General features: G+C 40.1%; 1 protein-coding gene across 2 annotated transcripts in view; it reads right to left on the bottom strand.

The window, feature by feature from the left end:
• Positions 1–7,045: 7,045 nt before the first annotated feature.
• Positions 7,046–25,034, bottom strand: part of SLC13A1 (solute carrier family 13 member 1) — a 30,947-nt gene continuing 12,958 nt past the window's right edge. For both annotated transcript variants that reach the window (XM_075742995.1, XM_010303760.2), the window contains exons 8-15: positions 22,445–22,564; positions 21,130–21,228; positions 20,939–21,040; positions 14,403–14,506; positions 13,428–13,537; positions 12,622–12,783; positions 11,549–11,686; positions 7,046–11,447 (exon numbers count right to left, since the gene is read on the bottom strand). In XM_075742995.1, the coding sequence (XP_075599110.1) occupies positions 11,304–11,447; positions 11,549–11,686; positions 12,622–12,783; positions 13,428–13,537; positions 14,403–14,506; positions 20,939–21,040; positions 21,130–21,228; positions 22,445–22,564 (979 nt within the window). In that variant the 3' untranslated portion in view covers positions 7,046–11,303. The remainder of the gene's footprint in view (positions 11,448–11,548; positions 11,687–12,621; positions 12,784–13,427; positions 13,538–14,402; positions 14,507–20,938; positions 21,041–21,129; positions 21,229–22,444; positions 22,565–25,034) is intronic.

Raw genomic sequence — 25,034 nt, 5'->3', positions numbered from 1 at the left:
CCCTTTTATATACTGAAAGGCTGCTATAAGGTCTTCCCAGAGCCTTCTCTTCTCCAGGCTGAACAACCCCAACTCTCTCAGCCTGTCCTCATAGGAGAGGTGCTCCAGCCCTCTATCATGCTCCATGTCCTTCTTATACTGGGGACCTCAGAGCTGGATGCAGTACTCCAGGTCTCCCAAAAGCAGAATAAAGAGGGCAAATCACCAGCCTCAGCCTGCTGGCCATGCTTCTTTTTATGCAGCCCAGGATAGGATTCGTTTTGTGGGCTGCAAGTGCACATTGCTGGCTCATGTCCGAATATTCATCCACTAGTATTTCAAAGTCCTTCTCCTCAGAGCTGCTCTCAATACATTCATCCCCCACTCTGTATTGATACTGGGGACTGCCCCAACCCAGGTGTAGGACCTTGCACTTGGCCTTGTGGAACTTCATGAGGTTAAAGACTTCATTAAATCCTTCACGAAGTTAAGCGCTTCTTAACTGGACAGCAGCAGGACAGAAAAAGTCCAAAATCTGTAGTGGATCACAAACAGGGCTAGATGTGCCAGGAGGGGTTTAGACTGGGCATTAGAGAGCATTTCATTAATGAGAGTGTAGTCACACACTGGAACAGGCTTCCTAGAGAGGTGACTGATGCCCCAAGCCTGTCAGTGTTTAAGAGGCATTTGGACAATGTCCTTAATGACATGCTGTCACTTTTGGTCAGCCCTGAATCAGTCAGGCAGTTGGACTAGATGATCGTTGTAGGTCCCATGCAACTTGAATTGTCTATTCTGTTCTGTTCTGTTCTGTTCTGTTCTGTCCTATCCTATCCTATCCTATCCTATCCTATCCTATCCTATCCTATCCTATCCTATTCTTCTCCAAAAAGAATAATAATAAAAAACAAATCTTCATTTTGGGATGTATGAACAGAGGTGTGAGATTTAAAATATTTATTGCATTGCACTCAGAACTGATGGGGCCTTATCTAGATTTATCAGGTATATCTGCCTGTATTATTGGAACCACAGGGATCCCTACCTCTATGGGCACCCCCATGTTCAGGACGGATGTGACTATACTGCACAGTGTCCAGAAGTGGACAAAAAAAAGGTAACATGTTTAGAAAACAATGATTATAAACTGGAAAAGAACTGAGGTGATTTAGCAATGCAAAATGGTCAAATGTTGAAAACCCCACCAGTCAGACATCCTACTGAAAGATTTCCTCTATCAGTTAAATACTTAGACCTTGCTTAAAACATACAGGGCTTTTCGCATACTTCTGTGTCTATTTTTCTGGGTACCCCAGACCTCAGGCTACTGAATTTCAAAAAGGAGCTATGGCTGCCATACACAGATAATGACATGAGCAGTATAGCTAATCAGACTCACACACTGAGTGAGGTATAGATTGTCTCTTTGCACATGCTTGTTTTCTCTACCCATGACTGGCCATTGGCATCACGCCCAAGAACATATGGAAATATATTAGCTGTTTAGGCTAGAAAGCAGAAGTCTGAGTAAGGGACAGAATGGCAGCTCTAAGTGTTAAAAACAGAAAAAAAAAAAAAAAAATCCTTTATGGGGAACAATGATCAGTTGGTCACCACATCCTCTGGTGCTAGCTGAGATGTGATTAATTTATGCGAGAAAAATTTAGATTATGCATCAGGGATTAGAATCTGTATTATACAACTTCCCGTAATGTACTATCCAAAGTCTACTTTGTTGAATGATTCAGTAGATGAACTTGGCATTTATCTGAATGCAGATGTCTTTTCTCATTAGCTATTAATTTCTAGCTGGAGTGGTACCTCCTGAAGTTAATAGCAGCTTTATCACCTGCGAATGCTTATATGTTAACCAAATTCAAACCATTTAATTATTTTACCAGACTTTTTGCATTTACAGGTATTGTTAATACAATTTCATTACTGTCTTGGCTATAATTAAAATTACAAAGAAATATTTCCCCTTTGAATTTGTAGTAAGTAGCTACAAAACCATTTTGCTATTTCTATGCTTTGAGGTCTTAGTAGCCACAGGAAAAAAACATGAAAAAAGCCCAAACAAATTCCTCATTCCAATCAATCTTTAGCAATTTTCACAATTAAGAAAGAAGCCAATATAATGCTGGCAATGAATTGCTTGGTCCTGCTGAGATTCATCATTTTATCCTGGGGGAGCACATATTTTGGGAAACAGTTCTATTTAATTTGCAACCATAATCAAATGATGTGATTTTATTTACGTAGGAAAAGTGTGTGAATTTTATTTACAAATGGATTTCAGCAGGTTGTGGCTCAGAACCTTGGGTAATCACACTGAAAGGGCTTACAACTACTCTTATGAGTAAAATGAGTGGGATTTTCTATAGCTCTGATCCACTGCTAAATAGCTCAAAACTTCCATTGATGTTGTCTGTCACCAGTTTCTCAGAAGATTTTTTACTTTCATTTTCTTTGCTAACCTAAAACACCGTCACAATTTTGCTAAGGCCCTACACAACAGAGTAGCTAGCAGTAATTAGTGCTATTGTTTTCTTAGTATTTTGTACTTTTCTGCTAGCGTTATCTACTTGTCAGGGAAACACCACAGTGCTTTCAAATCAGAGATAGCTTGACATTTCTCAGATGCAGACGACGAAGACCCAAGACAAGCTTAGGGGAGACTCATTCTGGAGCTTGTTGCAGAAGCTGAATCACGTTGAGGATGCCTCCTTGGACTGTAAGCTGCTTGTAGTGGTATCCACTGTTAGAAGACCATCTCCAGAGCTCTCCTGAGAGCTGTGCTCCCAGGTGACAGAGCAAGGTAAAGACCATGGCGAGAGGCTGGGCTAGGGTCCAGCTAACGTTAGCTAACTTGGGTTGTGACACAGTTTGAGGGAGCATTATGACAAAAGGGATGTTTGGCTGAACCAAGATCTGCTGTCCACTCCCATGCTTTGCTAGCTTTGAAGGGGAACCAAAGCAGATGGGAGTTTCTATCTCCCATTAGCTAGGAGGAGGTTTAGATTTCTTGTGATTTAGTCCCATCATGGCTGTAGCAGAAGAAGAAAATCATGCTCCTGGCAACTTCGTATACTAGCCTTCATTGACCTTGTCAGCATCATGTGTAACACAATGTATTTTATCCATGTGGTCCGTAAAACCATCCTGGAAGTGCAATACAATTTGAGAGTGAGGGAGTAAGTGGCTGCAGGAGAACGCTGGAAGTTTGGCTCTGATTATAAGGCTTTAGTCATAATCCACTATTACATGAAGGGTGCTCCACACCTAAGAATTTCAAGAGTTGTGTTCAAAAATATCACTCCTGAGATATTGCCTAAGCCATGAATTCTAGATTTGCTACACTGAAAATATGCAGTGCAACCAGGAAAGGGTTAATGGCTTGTTGGAATTGAAGAATTGCTCTTTATGGGTGCAAAACTCCATCTGCTTTCACAGTGTGAACAGGGAAAATTATGGTACTATCTATGCCATCCATTTCCTTCTCCTCTGATGCATTATAATAGCATCTAAAGAACTAGCCAGCACATGAGTTTCTATATTATGCAAACTGAACTTTTCAAATCCATGAAGGATGTCAGCAAAAGCTGTCAGTCTTTTATATGGATCATTACCAGTTTTGAAAGGTGAGACTCAGAATTGTAGGTTAGCTTCTCTCTCTCTCCCTCTATTCCTTCCTTTCCTTCTCCTCTCCTCCTTTGCCCTTCTCATTTCTTTTCCTTTTTCTTTTCTTCCTTTTATTTCTTTACAATAAGAAGCAGAGTTTTCAAGACAACATAAAAGTCTGATAAAGGGCAGTTCTTCAGAGAAATCATCTAGGAGAGCAGAAAATGCTTTTGCCGTTTGTTATGCACTCAAGCAAGGGCTACAATAAACAACGGAGCTTTTATTCTGTTCACTTGTGCTGAGCCAAGTAGTAAAACTTATCAAATGTTTGTGGCTTAGTTACACATGCCTGAAATGCTTATGTTATGTAGCTTTGGTGCCTATGCTTGCCACTTTATGTTTGCTTTGCTAGCTACACTGTGATGTGCACAGATGAAGATGCACATCATATAGCATGAATTACAATGTTCGAGGTGGAAAACAGCTTATCTCAGTGATGCTCTGTGTGCTGTAAAGGCTGAGCGCCTTAGCCTGATAAATCCTAGTGAATCTTGTGTTAAAATCCACTTATAATAAAAAGATTTTGTTTTATTTTTAGTTAAAGAAAATCTCCAGACCTGAAGGTCCAACTTTTGTATTTTAACATAGGCTTCAAACTTCCTTTTAATCCATGCTTGCTTACCCAAAGGCCTATACCTAAAGAAAAATCCACAAATCTGACTGCCTGCTTAGTCCTGGAAATATTAAATTACTCTCTCAAACTGTTCACATTGATTCCTACGTCAGGCTTCTCTGTCACTGTGCCTATGCCTCTCTGTGGGGTGCGGGACCACAATCCAGCTACAGCAAGACATTCTCACCCTCAGCTGCCCAGGGTGAAGGTCTCTCCCTGCTCCTTAGAGGGGTACCAGTGGGAGAGGGCAAAAGTGTGAGTGTGGTCCCACCTGCCAGACCCAGACCTTCCTCTCACAGCTGATTGTCCATGCTATGGGCTTCTAGCTATCCTTTAGGGGCTCATGAACTTTTCTCTGTTGGCTACACAGCTGGTCAGGAGGAGAATGTGTTTTATAGCCTGGTAACATTGGGCTGTCTTGTGGGATGTAAAAGCTGTGGATTAAATCACTCAGCATTTGAGAAGGGATCACAAAAGAAGTTTCCATGCTTCCTGTGTTGTTAGAGGGCATTGAAGGATGGAAATGGAAATCTCTAAGTGAAGGAAGCACGAAAACGCCCTGCAGCATTCTTGGATCGATGCCTGAGAACAGAGTTTCAGGCACGTGCTTTTCATTAGCATTTTATTTTGGATGGTTCGGGTGTATCAGCTTGCTGGATCTTCAGCCCTCATGTGGTAACTGTTTTTTCCCCATATCTTGTACAGGAGTTTTGAGAACTTAGGACAGCAATATGAAGCCCACTTTTGAAGCCTGACACCCAAGTTTCCACATTTGCTGCAACTGAATGCAGCAGAACCTGAGTCCCTTCATCGAAGGATGGCCAAATGAAATGCTTGGGAGCAACTCTTCCAGTCATATTTGTGAGTCTGCTCTAGCACTCTGACCTAAAATGATTCTTCCTGACTTCAAGGGGTACTGAATCTAGTACCAGGCACTCAGGGACTATTTTGCACAGATATATGCATTGGTTCCTGATTTTCTAATGAAGCACTAAGCAGTTAGAGACTCTGATATAATTATTCTATTTCTAGATGAACTTAGCAAAGAGCAGAATTTTTACCTTCACAGCTTTATAAAGCATTTAAAGGCCTTTCTCCTTTTTAAATTCTTTTAAAAGTGGACTTTTTTGGTATCCTGTAAGTTTAAATTACTCTGGGCAGGTATTCTTCTCTGCCATGTATATCAAGTGTTCAGATATTATAACAATAAAAAAGGTTTAAGAAATCTCAGGCACTTTTATTGAAGGATAACCTTTCTTCACAGATGTATTGGGTTTGCATGGCAAGGTTTTGGTAGTGGGGGGGGCTACAGGGGTGGCTTCTGTGAGAAGCTGCTGGAAGCTTCTCCTATGTCCGACAGAGCCAATGCCAGCCGGCTCCAAGACGGACCCGCCGCTGGCCAAGGCCAAGCCCATCAGTGATGGTGGTAGCACCTCTGGGATAACAGAGTTAAGAAGGGGGAGAGAACCCAACAAGGGCAATTGTAGCCAGAGAGAGGAGTGACAATGTCTGAGAAACAACCCTGCAGACACCAAGGTCAGTGCAGAAGGAGGGGCAGGAGGTGCTCCAGGTGCCGGAGCAGAGATTCCCCTGCAGCCCATAGAGAAGACCATGGTGAGGCAGGCTGTCCCCCTGCAGCCCATGGAGGTTGATGGTGGAGCAGATATCCACCTGCAGCCCATGGAAGACCCCACGCTGGAGCAAGTGGATGCCCAAAGGAGGCTGTGACCCCGTGGGAAGCCCACGCTGGAGCAGGCTCCTGGCAGGACCTGTGGACCCATGGAGAGAGAAGCCCACGCCAGAGCAGGTTTGCTGACAGGACTTGTGACCCCGTGGGGGACCCACGCTGGAGCAGTTTGCTCCTGAAGGTCTGCACCCCATGGAAGAGACCACGCTGGAGCAGTTCATGAAGTCTCCCGTGAGAGGGACTCCATGCTGGAGCGGGGCAAGAGTGTGAGGAGTCCTCCCCCTGAGGAGGAAGGAGAGGCAGAGACAACGTGTGATGAACTGACCACAACCCCCATTCCCCGTCCCCCTGTGCTGCTGGGGGGGAGGAGGTAGAGAAGTCAGGAGTGAAGTTGAGTCCGGGAAGATGGGAGGGGTAGGGGGAGGTGTTTTAAGATTTGGTTTTATTTCTCATTACCCTACTCTGATTTGATTGACTATAAATTAAATTAATTTTCCCCAAGTCAAGTCTGTTTTGCCTGTGACGGTAACTCCTGAGTGATCTCTCGCTGTCCTTATCTCATCCCAGGAGCCTTTCGTTGTATTTTCTCTCCCCTGCCCGGCTGAGGAGGGCAGTGACAGAGCAGCTTTGGGGGGCACCTGGCCTCCAGCCATGGTCAACCCACCACAACAGATCACAATTCTAGCTCTTGTTAATTTATCACTAAATACATGTTGGACTGTACAGCATTTGGGAAATATTTATTTTAAAGATAGTAGATCAGTATTGTAAAGGAAAGTTGTACAGAAATGGAACATCGTGCAGGTAAAGTAACATACAACAGCTTCCAAAAACACAAGGCAAAAGCATTAAGGAACACTGGCACAGTGTTCAGTAATTGTTAAAAAACAGAAATCATCAAATCAACTTTGCAGAGACAGAGAACTAAGCCAGTAACTGAAGTTAACGTTAATCACTAATAGCTGCAAAGCAATCTGAAATCTGTGCAGATCTGATCCCTGGGGAATATCCTCAGCCTTGGGAGCTCTGGGGCGGCAGGGCATCACCGTCAGGGCAGCATTCTCCCAGGGCTGCCAACAGGGGCAGGAATAGACTTCTGTGCATCTAAGGGGTCACTAGAAGCCTTCCAGTCCTGCCAGTAACTGCACATAACATACAACAGTCTTTTGATGGTTGTAATTAATACGGAAACTGGCTTGCTGTCTACACCTAGTCAAAAAGTTGTAAGGAATTTTTTTTCACTACTTTTCTTCCTGAGCTGCTGTGCTGCATTGCTCCTCAGCGAGCCCTCAGGCTATAGGCTGGTTGACTTTAAACAAGCAAGACTCTTGCAGTAAACAAACACAGATATTTCATTTTAAAAGTACATAAGGGGATTTACACCGCAAGAGTGATCTGGCTATCTGATCGTAGCAATAGAACAGTCAAGAAGCTTTTTCCAGGGTTCACTTGTTTTGTTGGTTTTGGTAATCTAAAAGCACATCTTCTGAAAGCAAAGTGAAAGTATATTAAATATAGCACAGCCATAGAAAAGGAGAACAAAGACCTGGCACATCTCCCCTAATGAAGTACATGGCAAAGGCTCCATTTAATTCAGCAGGAATGGAACCAGAAATAAATAGTAAGTCATAAATATTACTTACGTACTAATGCAGTAGGCTGATTAGACTCAGCTGAGACAAAGAAAAAACATACCATTTTATATGAAAATTATGCACAAAGCAATTTACAAACAGTGAAGGTAGTCATCATGTATTAATCAACTCAAAATAATCACAGATGCTTTTCCATCATTTGTCACAATACTCACAAACTCTGGACAAAGCAATGAATATAAAAGCCACATACGAAGAGCAAGTTTTCTGCTGGCAGGCAGCATGGTGCTCTGTGCCTGCAGTCAGAGCCAAATCCACCCATGGCGTACCCAGAGAGACAACATTTTGAAATTCTCTTTTTCCTCCATTTCAACTCAGGTGAGGAAGTTCTGGCAATATTAATCTCTGCACTGCAGAGTTGTTCATTTTGGTGTAAAAGGTTCTTAAAAGCTTTAAAAATAAGTCAGCAATAATAACAACTCAGCTCAAAGGTTGTGTCTGACTCGTTCCTTAAAGTTTTAGCAAAACAAAGGGAAAATATCCTGGTGAAACCCTACATTCTTGCCACTACCAACTCATTTATTCATGACTGGTTTACTTACAGGATACAATCTCTCAAAAACCTCATGCTTGATCATTTCGTTTTTGTCACTAATTTGTCACATTATGACAGTTAAGAAGCTGGTCACTGAAAGGTAATTTATTTATAATTCTCCATTTCATTTTGATAACTTATAAATACACATGGCCCAACAGATGAATAACTTTCTTTGCTTTACAAATCCGTCCCTTCTCCCTTTGCATATTGTTTGCTGTATACACAGATTGTAGTGAAAATATAGTTTTTAAAAGTGCATCCTTCATTAAACAATTTGAATCTTGTTTCTTCTTTACTAAGATACTTTATCACTTCTTTACTAAGATACTTTGTCCTGAAAAATAAGTTTAGGGAAGTTTTGTGGTCTGCATTATGTGAGGGTTCAGACACAATGGGCCTTTCTTATCGTATTGTCTATGATCCTATGAATAACCCAAAAATTAAAGCAAATGAACAGCTGAAAAATCACTTGGCACAAACTGAGCTTCAGCTTACACTGAAGACTGTATCATTCACTGCAGCTGACAACTTCCGAAGAGTTCTCTTAAATGGTGCAAAATAATTATTTTCTTCCATGAAGATACACAACTTGAAGAGAGAATGCAGATGTCAAAGCTGGATTTCATAGAGCAGTGCGTTCACTGACCTCTCTCGACCTCAATGTCATATTCAAGGCTGAGGTTACAACAGCCAGTTCTGTACTGTGAACATTAATAAAACTGGGGGACAGTTTTATAATAAGAGTGGTTAACAAATTTCCTCTGGCCGAATAACAGTTGCCACATGGTTGTAATACTGGTGATTCTTTGCAGAGCGGAACAGTGGAGATGATTGAAAATACCACATCCACTGGGAGTGGTGAACGTAAGGCTACAAAGACGACTGTCCTCTTTTTCATGTTTCTTTAAAAAATAAAAAAATCTCTTTTACATATAGAAAAAAAATCTATCCCAAATAAAAGGAAGAAAAATTAATTTATTCTACTAAAATCAATATATTTTTGTTCATTTGTTCATTTCTTTAAAGACAAAACATTTCACTACAAGGACAGTAAAGCACTGAAGAACGTTACTCAGGGAAGTTGTGCAGTCTGCGTCTTGGAGATTTTCAAGATGTGACTAGACAAATACCTCAGCAACCTGGTTTGAATTCAGTACTAACCTTGCTTTGAGCAAGAGATTGGACAAGGTGGTCTTCTGAGATCCCTTCCATTTGAATTATGCTATGATTCACTATTTCCACTGCTCTTGAATAATCTGGAAATTGCTGACGAAACTGGAAGGGTGATACCTGAGAACCTTAAAGTATGAGCACTCTCTTAGCTGGTTCTCCTCTCTGTGCCTGCAGGACCAAAGACCTATGCAAACCATGAGCTCCTTGCTTCTGTGTGGCACATCCTTCTGGAAGGACACCGTATGATATAATCCAAGACCTATGTCTTGCATTAGCTACTTGCATAAGTATTTCCCTGTAGTACCTGATGAGTTAAAGGCTTCATTTATCCAGGTGTTGTATTTCTGTAATCATAATCGTTACTGCGCGGGATCAGTTAACATTATTTGTATGTTGGCAGCTCCTGATTGACCTAGTCATGGACATAGCCCTGTTTTGCCAAGCACTGTATAAAAAATTAAAAAAAAAAAAAAAGAAAAGGGAGGTAGCCATCCTAAAGAGATAGCAGCCTCGGTCAGGCTGAGAAGTGTGGTGGCATGTACAGATAGCAATTACTTACACGAAAACATCATCATTAAGAAAAAGTGCTTCTTTAATAACTCATTGCAGCTGAATCTGCAACCAGTAGCTAATGGAATCAAACTACATATATAACAATACTATACACTGTGGTCTGTCATTATAGAAGTCGTGACTGACATCTCTACTCTAAACATGCACTATCAAAAATAGATGTAAACCATCTAATCAAAAAACAAAAGCGCTTTTTTGTTGTTGTTTTTAGGAAAAATGGGTAATTTACAGTATCTGTAAAAGACAGCTTAAGGTTTACAGCCATCACAGAGGTGCCCCAGGAGATTGACCCAAGCTAAATACATGCAGCTTTGATTCAGACTATTAACGAAACGCTCCTCACAAATTGTCACAGGTCTTCGCAACAGGTGAAAAGAACAACGCTGTAGACCTTACAGTGAAAAACATGTAACAACCATATAAAACATCATTATTTAGATGTCTCTGAACTCCAAACTTCCATTCTGACTACATTTCACTGTTTTGTGTGTACAGCTTTAACACAGTCTGAAACCTTAAATTGCAACCTGTCCTGTAGAGATCACGAGCCTCCTGGTGAAGATGCACTGTAGTCTTGATTGATGGATTGAGCGTCACATCTTCAGCACACTATCTTGTGCTTTCATTCCTCAAGGGGATATATCTCTACTTTTGGCAGAGAGGTATGATGATAATTTAATATCTATTCATGTAGATCAACTCCGACCTATCCAGAAAAATACTAAATGACAACAACAACATCATGTTTCAGTGAAGTCCTGGAAGGAGGTAGACTAAACATATGGTTAAGTATTTATTCTCCTTCCAAATTACAAGGTGCTTAGCATATAAAGTGCTGTGTAAGTGGTCGTGCTGCTCCTCTCCATTTTCTGTGCATTTTTGACAGCTCTGTAAACTATGCGTTCAAGACAATCCCCTGCCTGATCTTTTGTTTGTGATCAACACCATTTCGAACAGTGTTTGAATCTAGAAAACAGAAAACCAGTATGTTCTTGGAGGAACCCCAAATATCACCAAAGTAATAGTAAGAAAAGTTATTTGAAATAATAAAATCTAAACCTCATTATTCCACTACCCTGAGAACGGGAGCAAACTGCCAGTGATAATGGCTATGCACATTTACTTTTTCCTTCATAACATGAAGATATAAAAATTCAGACTAGCTGAACTAGATTAGAAACTTGATCTAACTTTATGATATTTAGAAAGTCTAGAGTTCTTCCTGATTAGACTCTTAGACTGGATCATCAGTCTCTGGGACTGTGAAATATGGCATTTATAGCAACGTGGATCCCTACTGTTGTGGTGACAAAAAGCATTTTAAGTGACTCACCACATGTTAATGGAAAAAAAAGAAACAAAACCAATCCAAAACAGGATTTTTTTTTTTTTTTTTTTTTTTTTTTACAACCCAGTGCTATTTGTAGAAGGAATGTTTGGTGCCCAACTTGGGTAAGTATAGAGATCGAATATAGGCACTATCCATGTCATAATTGCCAGCATAACTACAGCAACTCCGATGATGTTAATGCCCAAACCAGCTTTCACCTAAAAGAGAGGAAAAAGAAAAAAGAAACTCACATCAAGACACTGAAGAATGTTTTAAAAATGCTAAAAGTCCCCGTTAGGGAGTTTTGCTTAAAACTCACCATGTCCATAACAGTTAAATGACCGTATGAAAATACAATGGCGTTGGCTGGGTTTGCTACAGGAAGCAGGAATGCAAAGGAAGTGCACAAGGTAGCAGGTATCAGAATGAAAAGTGGGTTCACATGAATGGCTTCAGCCTATCATAAAATAAACGAGAGAGAACAGCTGTCAAGGGACACGTTTGCCAAAGGAAATAAATACAGAAACATAAACTTATTGTATTAACACAAGTAAACTGTGAACAGAACTGCCAGTTTAAATAGCAAGAAATAACCTTTTCTGCTAACTCATTTTTAAGATTATATCTGGGAATGCTTCAGAGGAGAAAAAGGTGATTCTAATACAGAATAGCTACTGAACTTTAAATTCATGCCTGATGTTTTCTAATTGTAGTTAAGTTCATAAAATAAGACTATTGCAAAACTTGCGCACAGTGCACAAGCACTAAAAGCAAAAACACTGCAAGAGAGATGATGAACTTGAATTTGTATATAATACATAGGAAGGATTCAATGAAGTGCGGACAAAGGTTTCTTTGTAAGAGAGGGAAAGGGCATTAGTATGTGTCTAGGCTGGCCAAGAGGAAGATCTGCAGACTAGAAGATCATCAGTAAGTTTTGAAGAAGAAAGAACTGGGTGTTTTGATAAAGATGATGATAAGAAAAGACACAACTGAGCTAAGCAGGGAAGAAATTAGAATTACATATAAAACACATCTACTAGCCCTCTCTTCTCTTTGATGACAGCTTGAAAGTTGCAGTGTTAACCATCTTCACTGAAGATGTGGTCCTGAAGAAACAGAGACCTGTCCTTTTTAAGTGTTTTGAGTATTTGCAAATAGGAATAACAGCATCAATTTTTGACTGTTGAACTTTTATCTGATTTTACTGATTTTTCAGCATCTCTTGTAAGAAAGCCCCAAAAATAACCAAGTATCTTATGCACAACACAGCACAGCAAAAAAATGCATCAAGTATTTTATGGAGACTTTAAAAAACTGCTTCTTTGAGCAGCTGTATTATTACATGGATGACAGAGCAGATTCTGATTAAAAACAACCTGTTGTACTCACCAAAGGAGATAGTATGGGCAAGAATATCGTAATGGTAGCTGGATTGCTGGCCACTTCTGTTACTGAAGTGACAATAAGGCATGATATCAGGATAACCGACCACAAGGGTAATGATCCTAGCGGAGTCAATTTACTTGCTACCCACTCAGAAAGTTTTGAAACCTGCATAAGGAATATGACAACATGATTATGTTTTACAAATCACTGAAAAGAAAATTTAATAAATGGTACAGAACAGGAATTTACTCTTCTGCTAATTGTGAAGTATTTGTGTAAAAGAGAAAACATTGGCAATATTTTCCATATTCCTATCACATGTTTTTAAGCAAATTTTTCTAATTCAATGGGAACCCATGCAAACTACATTCCATTTATTTATATTTGCACCTCTGAGATATTCAGAGGAGTCATAATCAGAAAAATATATCAGGCCTCATAACCAGAGTTTGGGCCCAAACGTCAATTTACTGGAGTAGCCACCACGACTCCACGTGGGAGGCGCCACAGTGACATGGGACATTAACCCTAAGACTTTGTCTGTGTGTCTGCACAACACCTACCACCGAAGTTTAAATTAAATAACAAACAGTGGTCATCATTGTGCATACTCTTCGAGGACAAAATAAACTCCTTTTTTTGTAACCCTGCTTTCTGAATATCTTGAATATTCATCACATTTATCATGTTCAATATCGCTACAGAATAACTTGCTAAAACAAGAGAATAACTGTGAGTTCACTACATGTCTGAATTGCTCCTGATATGGGTCATGCTAATTGTTCAGTATCTTCTATAAATTGCATTACCTCACAGCCGTCTGCCAGTGCAAATCCGCCACCAACAAGAATAGCTATTTCCCAGGGCATGCATGACTGAAATTCCTTCCAAGTAATCAGTGGAGTATAACCAAAAACAGCTAGAGAAAAAAAAAAAACAAACCTCAACATTTAAAAACATATTGAAAAACGTCTTGAAATAATCTGAGGAAGTACTTGGGAAATATTCAAAGGCAAAATCTCATCATTATAACATGACAAAAGTCTTTGACGTGAACAACTTGCACTTCCTGGGACAGATCCTTAGCTGGTGAAAACTGCCACAGCCTGAAGACAATAGAGCTGCAACAGTTCCCACCAGTGGAGCACTGACCCCTCTCCCCTCCTTCCCTGTGTGGAAGATAGCTGTGTGATATCAATGAATTTAATTTCCTCAATAAAACTACACTCTTCGGATTGCTGAGCGAATGCTGTTTCACTTAGACTCATTTACGTTCTGATTTTGCATTCTCTGTGAACCCCCAGATCTCACTGATTTCAGCATCAGAATTAAATGCATAAAGAGGACAAGCTAGAGGTATACTTTAATCAGGGTAAATTCCATTTTGAAGTGGAAAAATTAAATGAGAATGGACTCATTTACTATGCTGAATTTTACGGAGTACCTTAAAGAAGCAGTAACATTTTCAAAAAATAAACCCAACCCTGCCCCATGTGGTCCCATTCAATGCCCGTTGCAGTCAATGGAAAGGTGGTTTCCATTGGTGGTGGTGGGATGCAGGTAGCAGGTTCCTGCACAGCACCAGGTCCTGCTGCTCACTTTGCTTAATTGTTCGCACTGACTTCCAGGACAGGGATGCTTTATATGCCAGTAAGATATTATCTTGTATTAAGATTGTAATGTTAGCAGTTAACAACATTTCTATAACAAGTGCAATAAGTTTTATTTACGGTTGCATCTTAAATACCTTTTTGTAGTAAAATCCACATCAAAATATACTCAACTGTTTTCTCCATTTGAAGTCCTCGATAATGTTTTTGCTGGAATAATAAAGAACAGAAGGCCTATCACTAAGGCAGTTGTTGAATCCGTAGCATAGCCTTTATACCTAAGGAGAAGTTAACAAGAAAAAAATCCACATAAATATATACAGGGAGGAGGACCAGGGGAAAAGCGCGAGGAGAAGGATGGAGTGGCAGAAAGGAGCTCTTATGGACTGACCACAACCCCGCATTCCCCAGCCCCCGCACCACTTGGTGCAGTGGAAAGAATTAGAGGAGTCAGGAATGAGGGAGTGAAGTTGAGCCTGGAAAGAAAGGGGATGGGGGAAAGGTGTTTCAGTTTTTGTCTTTGTTTCTCACCATCCAACTCTATTATTAATTGGCAATTAAATTAAATTAGTTTTCCCCAAATGAAGCCTGTTTTGCACCTGATGGTGACTGGTAAGAAATGTCTGTGTCTGGATGGCCCATCCCTGGAAGTGTTCAAGGCCAGGTTGGATGGGGCTTTGGGCAACATGATCTAGTTGAGGGTGTCCCTGCCCATGGCAGGGGGGTTGGAAGTAGATGATCTTTGAGGTCCCTTCCAACCCAAACCATTCTTTGATTCTATGATTTATCTTGACCCACAAGATTTTGACCTTGCCTCACTCCTCTGTCCTGTTAGGGAGGGGGAGTGCGAGAGCAGCTGGGTGGGCTTCTGGCAGCCAACCAAGGTCAATTCACCACATCTGTAGAAATATTAAATGCAAGCCCTCTAAATTCATAAATAAGCATCTTGAGTAAGTGTGTGTTATTTTGTCACACAGAAATCATCTGGAGGAGGGGAATGTTTCAGACTAGCTGATGTTTAAACAACTAATTTTCACAGTTCAGTGATAAATTTAATAACTTTAATAAGCTCTGTAATAGATTTGGTCCAACAGGCCTTAAGAGCACTGTGCATACCCACAAAGGATGATGCTTTTATAGCTAAGAGAAGGCAGCAGAGCTTTATCATCCTTCTATGGCTGTTACTACTAGGGTCATAAACACAAAGGCTATGTTTGTTTTGGTCATTTCCAGTGCCTGAGAACTGCTCGCACTAGTGCTTCCTAAACTGATCTAATATCCTTCTCACTTGTACAGAGTAGCCCCAAGATCAGATAAAGTGCAAAGATGAGCTCTAAGGCCATTTTAACACATCCAGCTGATTCTGTTACATACTGTTAGATGGTGACATATCCCAGTCTGTCTTATTTCAGTCAAGATGGCCATTCAAATGAGTAAGAATTTTGCTGAAGAAAGTTAAAAGCAACATTTTCTTAAGCTTTGTTATTATTTTTTCTATATTCTGTAAGTTCTTCTGTAAGTTTTCCTGAACCAATATACCAATATATTTGTCCTCTCAGCTTCATACCATATGTTTTTCTGCATGTGCAGCTACAGCAGGTCAAAGCACAACTTCCTAGCAGATCTTCCCAGCAGCTTAAGTTTTTATACTAAACCAGGGCTTTTCATTGAAAGGGAAAAATTATCTCCCAGTTATATGTTACAAATGAATAATCTGGTAGATCCCTTTGCTTTAACAACAGTGTTAGGTGAGATTCAAAAAAACTTAATATGCATAGCACGCTGTCACCACAACCAGCATAGTTTTAGCTAACACTGTCACAAAATGAAGCTGTCATAGAAATTGAAGTGGTTCTTTAATATATTCTGTCTCCTGCTTACTATCGTCTGCTAGCACAGAAAACACCTTTAAAAAACAAGTTATTATTTTGTTACGGTTTCTTAAGGCAGGAGGTTCTGCCTATATATCACCTTTAGCCTAGGACCAGATACACTGGGTCTAAAGAGCAGAAAAGCTCTTCCTCTAGGATCCTATCCTGCACTCTCTTAAGAGTTGCTAGGAGTTTTGAAGGAAGATGAGATTTAGAATAAGAAGCCATTCATGCTGCCACTTTCTTCTAGGCAGCTGCTTCTTCACAGCATGGTTGAGGTTGGCAGAGACCTCTGGAGGTCACCTGGTCCAACTCCCCCTGCTGAAGCAGGGTCACCCAGAGCCAGTTGCCCAGGACCATGTCCAGGTAGCTTTTGTATATCTTCAAGGATGGAGACACCACAACCTCTGGACAACCTGTGCCAGTGCTTGGTCACCCTCACAGGTAAAAAGTGTTTCCTGATGTTCAGGAAGAACCCCCTATGTTTCACTTTGTGCCCATTGCCTCCTATACTCTCAGTGGGCACCACTGAGAAGAGCCTGGCTCTGTCTTCTTTGCACCCTCCCAGGTATTTTTAAACATTGACAAAATGCCCCTGCAGCCTTCCCTTCTCTGGGATAACCAGTCCCAGCTCTCTCATCCCCTCCTCACAGGAGAGAGATACTCCAGTCCCCTAATCATCTTTGCGGCCCTTTGTTGGACTCTCTCCAGTATATCCATGTCTTGTACTGGAGAGCCCAGAACTGGATGCAGACTCCAGGTGTGGCCTCACCAGTGATGAGCAGAGGGGAAGGATCACCTCCTCCGATCTCCTGGCAACACTCCTAACACAGCCCAGGATACCATTTGCCTTATTTGCAGTAAGGTGGCTCGTGTTCAACTTGGTGTTCATAAGGTCCTTTTTCACTAAGCTGCATTCCAACTGGGTAGCCCCAAGTGTGTACAGGTGCCTGGGGTTGTTCCTCCTCAGGTGCAGGACTTTGCACTTGCTTTTTTTGAACTAGGGAGGTGCAATTTTTTGCTCACAAAAACTTGGTGTTCCTGATGCAAAACACTAATCTCAGAAAACCTGCTTGGGGGACACGTAACATCTTACAGTTAGTCATACTATTATGAAGACACAGATGGCACCATTCCAAACAGAAGCTTTACAATAATTATCACATTTTGAGATAAACATTTTTCAAAGCCCATTTATCCAAGCTGTAATACAATTGCATATAAAGCATCTACCTGCTTGTAACATTGCAAATCTGATTGATTGTCCTATAAGGAAGCAAAAAAGTCATTGATTAAGGAAATCTTACAACGACTCCAACGGAGATCATTGTAGAGAACAGGGCTGTGGGCAAGAGTACATAGTGCCCTTGTATTGGCAATAAAGAAAGGAATAAATCATGCAGAAAAAAGAAAGAATACACTCAGGCAATAATCTGAGGACGTGTGAGGGAAGCCCCCCTTGCATACATCAGCTGTAATCAGCTGCAGCCTAGTGTTGAACTTTCTGTTTCTTATGAGGTTCATAAAGTCCTGGCCAAAGGCCAACTTGAAACTCCTCTAATTGAACCTAATACCCTACAGCCTGGAATCAGGCCAGGACATGGAAGGAAACTGCTGTAGCAGAAATGATGTGTGATCCTGTGCTGTCAGCAGATGGGGAAGAAACAGGCGTTTTTACCCTGTGCTGCTCTCTGTAGGCTTATACGACATTTATTAAAACATCCTGCTGTCTGCCTCCAGAGGGAGGTAACAGGGACTCAGGGCAAGACAGTAAAGGATTAGTCTTTAATAGATTTACAAAATTTTCTTCAGAAAAAATAACTGGTAATGTATATTTGAAAGACATCTGATAATGCTGCTTAAAAATGAGCTCTACTCAATACCTATATAGCACAAATATGGATTAAAAATTGGCTGACATTTCAAAAAGTAGCCCTCAAAAAGTGGGGAGGTATCATTAAATACCAATATTTCTGCTGGGATTTCAAAAAAGCCCCCAATGTATTTTAAAGTGGTATTCAGTAACTTGTGAGGATGCACACAAGGGGCTGAGAACATAAACATGGGTGGTGAGAGTGATGGGAATTTGTTTCTTGAAGCAAAACTTTGAGCATTCCATTTAGTTTGTCAAAACAAAGCTTATAAAGTGATATAATTAAACCAGATATGTATATCCTTAAAGCACCTATCACAGAAAAGGTTGTAATCCAGCAATGAAAGACGAAAACAGATGGCTGAAAGCTATATTCAGACAGAAAAGGTGTGAGTTTATCTTGTTTAGTTTCACAACAGAGGTGATTATCTACAAAGACAGACTATCAAGGAAAATGGTAAATTCCAAAATCTGAGGAACCTGTGCTTTGCGACCCTGAAATCAAGCCTGGTTGCCCTCTGGGAATTCATGCTCTAATAAAATAAACCTGTACTGGGCTTAACACAGAGAACAATGTAGCTCTTCTGATCTTCAGCACGTTAGAATAAATAAACTGACAGTCCTGTCTGGTTTCAGACCCTGGGAATGGTGTGATTCCCACCTAATAGGACCCTCTCATTGGTTCGGGGGGGTCTCAAGGTTACTTATAGCTCTGATATTGTGGCTTTTCATAAGGACAAAGCTCATCTGTGTGGGTGACAGAAGTTCCCCAAGGCTGGCTTGAGGCTGTGGGATAAGATACTGTGGAAAGTAAGTTCTATCAGATCTCTGATAAGAAATCAGATTTCTAAGGGCAGAGAATATTTCCTTACATTTCTTTCCTGTAACATAAGCTTAAGGCAGTTGTGCACATGCCTATTGGTATACTTAAATCCAAAACACTGAACAATTTTGTATGCAGATGCATTAGGGAACAAGTGCATGAGAGATGTAAGCTGCAGTTCACGTACTGCTAGAAGCCTCTAGGACATCACGGTGATGAGTGAAATGTAACCATTGATAGAACCACAGTTCCTGGGTTTGGAGTTACTTTTCCTGTTTCTTTGTTTTCTTTAACGTAGATGCCTTATTACTACTCCCGGCTGTACCTGCGCTGGTTCCTTGCCCCACTCATGTATCTTGGCTGAGAAGTTTTCTTTGCTCACAAAAGTAAAAACCTAATTGCCTGGTTTTATACCTGTTAATGCAATTGATTGATTGATAAATGAAAGCTATCTAGAAATAAGTAAGGTCTGAATAGTAAGAAATGCTTTCTTTCCTCTTAAAGGTTTGTTAGGGAGTAGCACAAGCTTTGTTTCTCTTCAGATTACCTCACCCGAATTATAACATGATTCAGCCTAATGTGACATGACACGTGCTTGCATTCCCTTCCAAGGAAAACATTGGAGGGCATCCACAAAGTAACATCCCTGTGCAGAACCTGTAACCACACTTACTATGAGAATATCCTGCTTTTCCCTGCCAGTGAACAAAATCCTCAGACAGTGGTAACCAGACAACTTCAAATAGGAAAATGTGGATCTCTGGACTGAAATAATTCATTTGAGCCATAAGTCCCGTATTTGAAAAGTTGTTTACAATGTCTGTTTTTCTGTTTCAGATGTACCTCCTTAAACGGTGCTCGATGAGCACTGACTGTTAATGTGAAAGAGAAAGAGAAGTAAAGTCAGTCTGATTGCTTAGCTAGCTGATTGCTTGATTAGGTCAACACTCCAAAACCCTTTCAAGAATGCGGTGTTTCACACGAAACAATGACCACCTCTGCTGTTATTATAAGGGAAAAAGTGTTCTTTTGCATTTTTTTATAATTAAAAAGTAAATAATTTTAAAACAATCTTAGTTTTTACTACACTTTTTAATGCTATTTTTACACAAAATAATTTTACTTTGCACTTTAAATCTTCAAAGGGCTACAATTATTCCTTGTACCACCCCTTACCAGATGTTCTGGCAGAGCGCTGGAGAGGATGTGCAAGTGTATGACTGGTGGGAATATATTTTAAAAAAGGAGGCATGATGGAGCTTGTTTACATGTCATTTATGATGGACACACAGGAAAACAAAATGGAAAATTACCATCCAAGTCCAGCACTGGCCTTTGACCAATCCAGTAATAAATGTTAAATCAAGAAAGACCTAAACAGCACAAAGTCCTGCTCCTCCCAATCCTGCAACTACTTCCCAGTACCCCAGAGCAAAATTCAGACCTTTATCACAGAAGAACAGAGCTGAAATTACAGTAATTACAGCAAGAGAACAGGAGATAGCACAGTATTATAAATTCTTGCAAGAGTGACCGATTTCTTAGAGGAAAAAGTCTAAGTGATCCTGGGGAACGGACTGCATAACCAAGCTGCAGCAGAAGGCAAAAAAATGTAATAGTTCCTGAATTGTTCCTGGCTTTTTGGTGGTTAGTTGAACTGTGACATTGAGAGAATGATGTATGAACAGATAGTAATTTATATCATTAATTAGAGCTGTCAAAGTAGGGGATGTTGACCTGTATGCATACAAGTGTGGCTGTCACTAAGGCCAGTAGATCAAAAAATTCTAACCACAGATTTATTCTTGAAATTACAGATTTGATGAGAAAATAGGATACATCAATCATTATGCATTCTTCCTCACTGGATCAAGTCTAAAAACTAGGCATAAACCCTCTTAGGAGGCACTTTATTTTATCCTGGGTAATGGATTTAGCACATTTGAGATACTGCACACATACATCTATGAAATTCCTGGAGTTTCCCTATTCTGTATACACTACAAAGGTTTTCAACAACTTCAGGCCAGAATATTTCTGAAATATTGAAATAATTTATTTTAAAAAAAAAAAAGAGAGAGAAAGAAGGTATGTAGTTAAGACACAGTACAGTTCTTGTTGGTGTATCAAAAAGATTACTTACTTCGGGAAAAGTGAAGACCATCCTGGGATGAAGCCAGGCTCTCTGGTGAACCACAGCAGGGTCATTAGAATGAATAGGACAAATGTAACAATTTCTGGGTAGCTATAGCAGAAACAGAATGGGTTATACATTTTCCTGAATTCACACTTGGATTTACTCGCTCTTGTTGGCAGATTTATAGTTTGACATACCTCATTGGTCCAAGCTTCTTGTACTCGTTCTGAATCACCTGTGCTGAGGCCTCTTCTCTAGCTGTTTTCTTCTTGCCACACTTGAACATGTTTTTAAAACTGAAATGTAAATCAGCAATATTGAATGATGAATTAACAGTGTATACAGAAAAAAAAAAATTCCAATCTTTCCAGTTACCAATAGCACCTTACAAAAATAAAATTTTCACTTTACAGTGCTGTATCTCCCATTTAATTATTGCACACCAAACTGAGCATATTGGAATTAATTGACAAAGCCCAGTGGGAGATTGACAGAGGTAGCAACAAAATGTGTCCTGTTATTGACTAGGTCATTTGGCCACAGGAAGGATGAAACTTTAATCATGGGAACTAATTGAAGCAATCAAATAAATAACCTGCCTATTTAATGAAAGTCATCTATGACTTTGCTTTACTTTGTTTTGTAATGAAAAAGTTTGTATTGAATGAGTAGCCTGCATACTGATCAGCAGACTATTTGCTATGAGCTAGGTTTTCATTCCTGGATAAGACCCTTACACAATGTTAAAAGGAACGCTATTGAAACAATCAAGAAAACTGAAACAATAAATATTCGCATATAGAGTGGTAAGCATGGGATTAAGTCTGTTTAAGAGTAGACAGTCTCACTCTTCATCTCTTGCAACAAAAGTAGCCATGTAATTGCGGAAGACAGGTGTCCCCATTGTTATCTCTGCATGTGTTAGTGAACTCATGGAGAACAAGGCTTTGAAGAATCAGCCCGAAAGAAGTATTTTCCTCTCCAAAACCTTAAAAGCACAAGCTCTGACAGAAAAAAAAAAAAACAAACCACCATACCACCACATATAAATTTAGGAAAAATTGAAGTTTTTTACTTCATATTTACAAATATAGTCATCCAGTTTATAACACAGATATTGCTCAAGTATTCAAGCCAATCTCTGACTCCAGTGAAGGGCAACATCCTGACTATAAATATTCCAGTCTTAGACTAAAATGTATACAATTTCACTATTCTTCTCTCTTGTGCACATGTGCTGTTTAACAATGATCTGTGTATATTCTAAAGGAATGGGTATCATCATTTGTGATATGGACTTTTCACACTGGGCTGAGTAGTCAAGGATCCTTGTTTTAGAAAATTCTTGTCCCATCCAGAGGCTCAACCATACTAATCAAGGAAGCAAAATCACTCTTGCTGCACTGCATTATCTTCCTGTTGAGACTGTTAAACTTAGATGCAATATTTACTCTTGAACAAAGTATCTCTTATATCATCAATCTAGTTTTATCGATTACAACATTTACTTACTCAAACCCAAGGAAAAGCCACTGGAGCCAGACCCAGGAGAGCAGCAGAATAACAACTGTGATGGGTATGGAGAGGATAAACCAGGATCCAAAATTGATGCACTGGCAAGCTGGGTAACGTCTGGATGAAAGTAAAAAAACTGTTCAGTTTGAGCTTTGCAAAGGAATGAGGACTTGTGAGAAGTGCCAGACTTGTGAGAAGTGCAAGAGAATGCTTCTGGCTGGCAGCTGACTTCAGCTTGAGGCGGCCACTGGTGTCCTCTTTCCTCACCCTCCCATCCTGTTCCTGATCATCGTGAATGACCACTACCCATCTGGTTCCTGATCATCATGACCACTACGGGAACTAGCTGTGCCAGTTATTTGAACACTGGATCAACAACAGATCTGGGGATGTGACACCGATCTACGTGTGTCTAACCCAAGTTCAGGAGGGAAGAAAAGCCCACTCACAGTGTTAAGGACCATTAGGACTACAAAGAAATAGAACTTGAAGAAAAACAGTTCTTTGAGAGGACACTTTAGCACAAGAAAATATACTCAAATGAACAAGCTTCAGTGAACTTAGAAGACAACAATAGAGAAAACATTGAGACTTGTATTGTTTAAGGTTCCATACGGGATTCAAAACTGATTAAAACCAAAATTATTACTAACTCCCAGGAAAGGCAGGAATGTCCATTTGTGAGGTGGATTGTCTCTCCAGTTACCTTGTCTCTTTGAGGCTGTCTTAATCTACTGTTTATAGATGTGGGCCATTCAACCAGAGCTCTCCCTGCCATGTGCATTTAAGAAAAGGAGAAATGGACTTTGGTTTTCTGACAGAAATGAATTTACCATTGAATGAGATAGATGCCAGATAGGCAAAAAGGCCAGGTAAGTGAATCCTGTTTTCCAATTTCCAGCTCTACTGAGAGAGCATTTAATCCTAAAAGTAAGAAAATTCTAGTCTTCTTGAACAGCCTTCCTCCTTGTTGCAAAAATCAGATGGAAGGGAACTCTCAATGTCCAGACAGAGGCTGTAGTGACTATTTCCAATTATTAGCCAATCTTTTGGATTTTGGGCCTTGCTAGAAGAAAAGGAATTGTGATGGTTGCATAGGTCTTTGAGGCAATAAATGCTTATAATAAATGCTTTCTCAAGTACTGTGCAGATATTAGGACTGCTATATATTTATTATGATGCTTACATATATTGCAATTAAAGTGCCAGCAGGGACTGAACCAAAAGCCCTACCCACTTCATGAGGTGATGCTCTAAATTGTAACTGTACATAGTGGTGAGACAGTGAAACTGGAACAATAAAAGGCATTGTGTTATTATATGTAATTTATTATGTGGTTATTTAGCTTTTATTACATGATTAGTCACATCAATTTTTGAATGTACGAATTCCAAGATAGGAAAAAACTGACGTCAGCATAGCCATGACTTAGCATTTCATTATTTGCTAAAGTGTTTATAATCTTTCCTGAATTATGTGTGATAATTCCTTACTAAGCAACAAAACAAGCTCTTGAAAACGTTATACTAAAGAGTCAATTCTGTTATAAAAATGTTAATTTATTGTGGTCAGATTTCACAGTACATTTGTGCAGGGATGAATACATATGTAAGTATTTCTAGTAATCTTAATATTAAAGGTAGGTATTATTCATCTCCAGAGTAAATATTCCTCAGGTAGACTGGATGATCAAATTAAATGATTTAAAAAATGATCTATTATATAGTGCTGGTTGGATTATCTGCTATTGTTGGATTATCTACTACGGGTCTTGCCTGAGGCAAGGATGGACAGGACACACTGAACTATTTAGTTTCTAGATCTACTTCGTTTGGAAAATGAAAAAGTGTGATTGATTTTAATAATCCTCATTTTACAGTGATTCTGTGCCAATAACAATAAACTCTTTCCTGGCGAACACTACAAATGTCAACAAATTTGGTTCATAGAACAAATCCAGATAAGATTATTCCTTTTATGGCTTTTATAAAATTGCTTAAGTTGAAAATAATGTAATGCTGGCAAAGTTTGATTCTTCGTGTTGGAAGGTCAAAGTCAGTAACCAGAGTAGGATTCAGAAAATTGAGTAACCTGTCAGTGAGCCCGACTGGAGAGTGAGAGGTTTTATCGTAGGATTTGCTCTTCCCCAAGCACAGGAGGACTCAGTTTTCTCCCTGACACAGTGTTGCCTGGTAGCCCTTTCCCTCTCTAACCTCTCCACAGCCTTCCCCTCACCCTGGGCTGCAGCTGCCTGTGCTTCTAGGATCCACGGCCCGGCTCTGAACCTTGCCTTGCACTGCGGAGGAAACTGCTTCGTGCGGGGAAGATCTGTGAGAAAGTCTCTACAGCAGAGCTATGTAAGATTAGATAGGTAAAACTGCAGATGTGAGATAACTGACGTGGGGATCTGGAACAGCCTGAAGGATTCAAGAGGGAAAAAAAAAACATTTTGAGAGAAACAGATAAAATAGCAATGGAAAAACTTATGGAGTCAGAAGAAAGGGACCCAGCATCACTGAGGATCTGATCCAGGGAGCAGTGAGGACCATCTCATCCTCACTGACGCCTCCCTGGCCAGTAAAGGCT

This window comes from Balearica regulorum, chromosome 1 (assembly GCF_011004875.1).
Source record: "Balearica regulorum gibbericeps isolate bBalReg1 chromosome 1, bBalReg1.pri, whole genome shotgun sequence".
NCBI lineage: Eukaryota > Metazoa > Chordata > Aves > Gruiformes > Gruidae > Balearica > Balearica regulorum.
The sequence above is the reverse complement of the archived record's forward strand: the minus strand, read 5'-3'. Positions and strand labels throughout refer to the sequence as shown.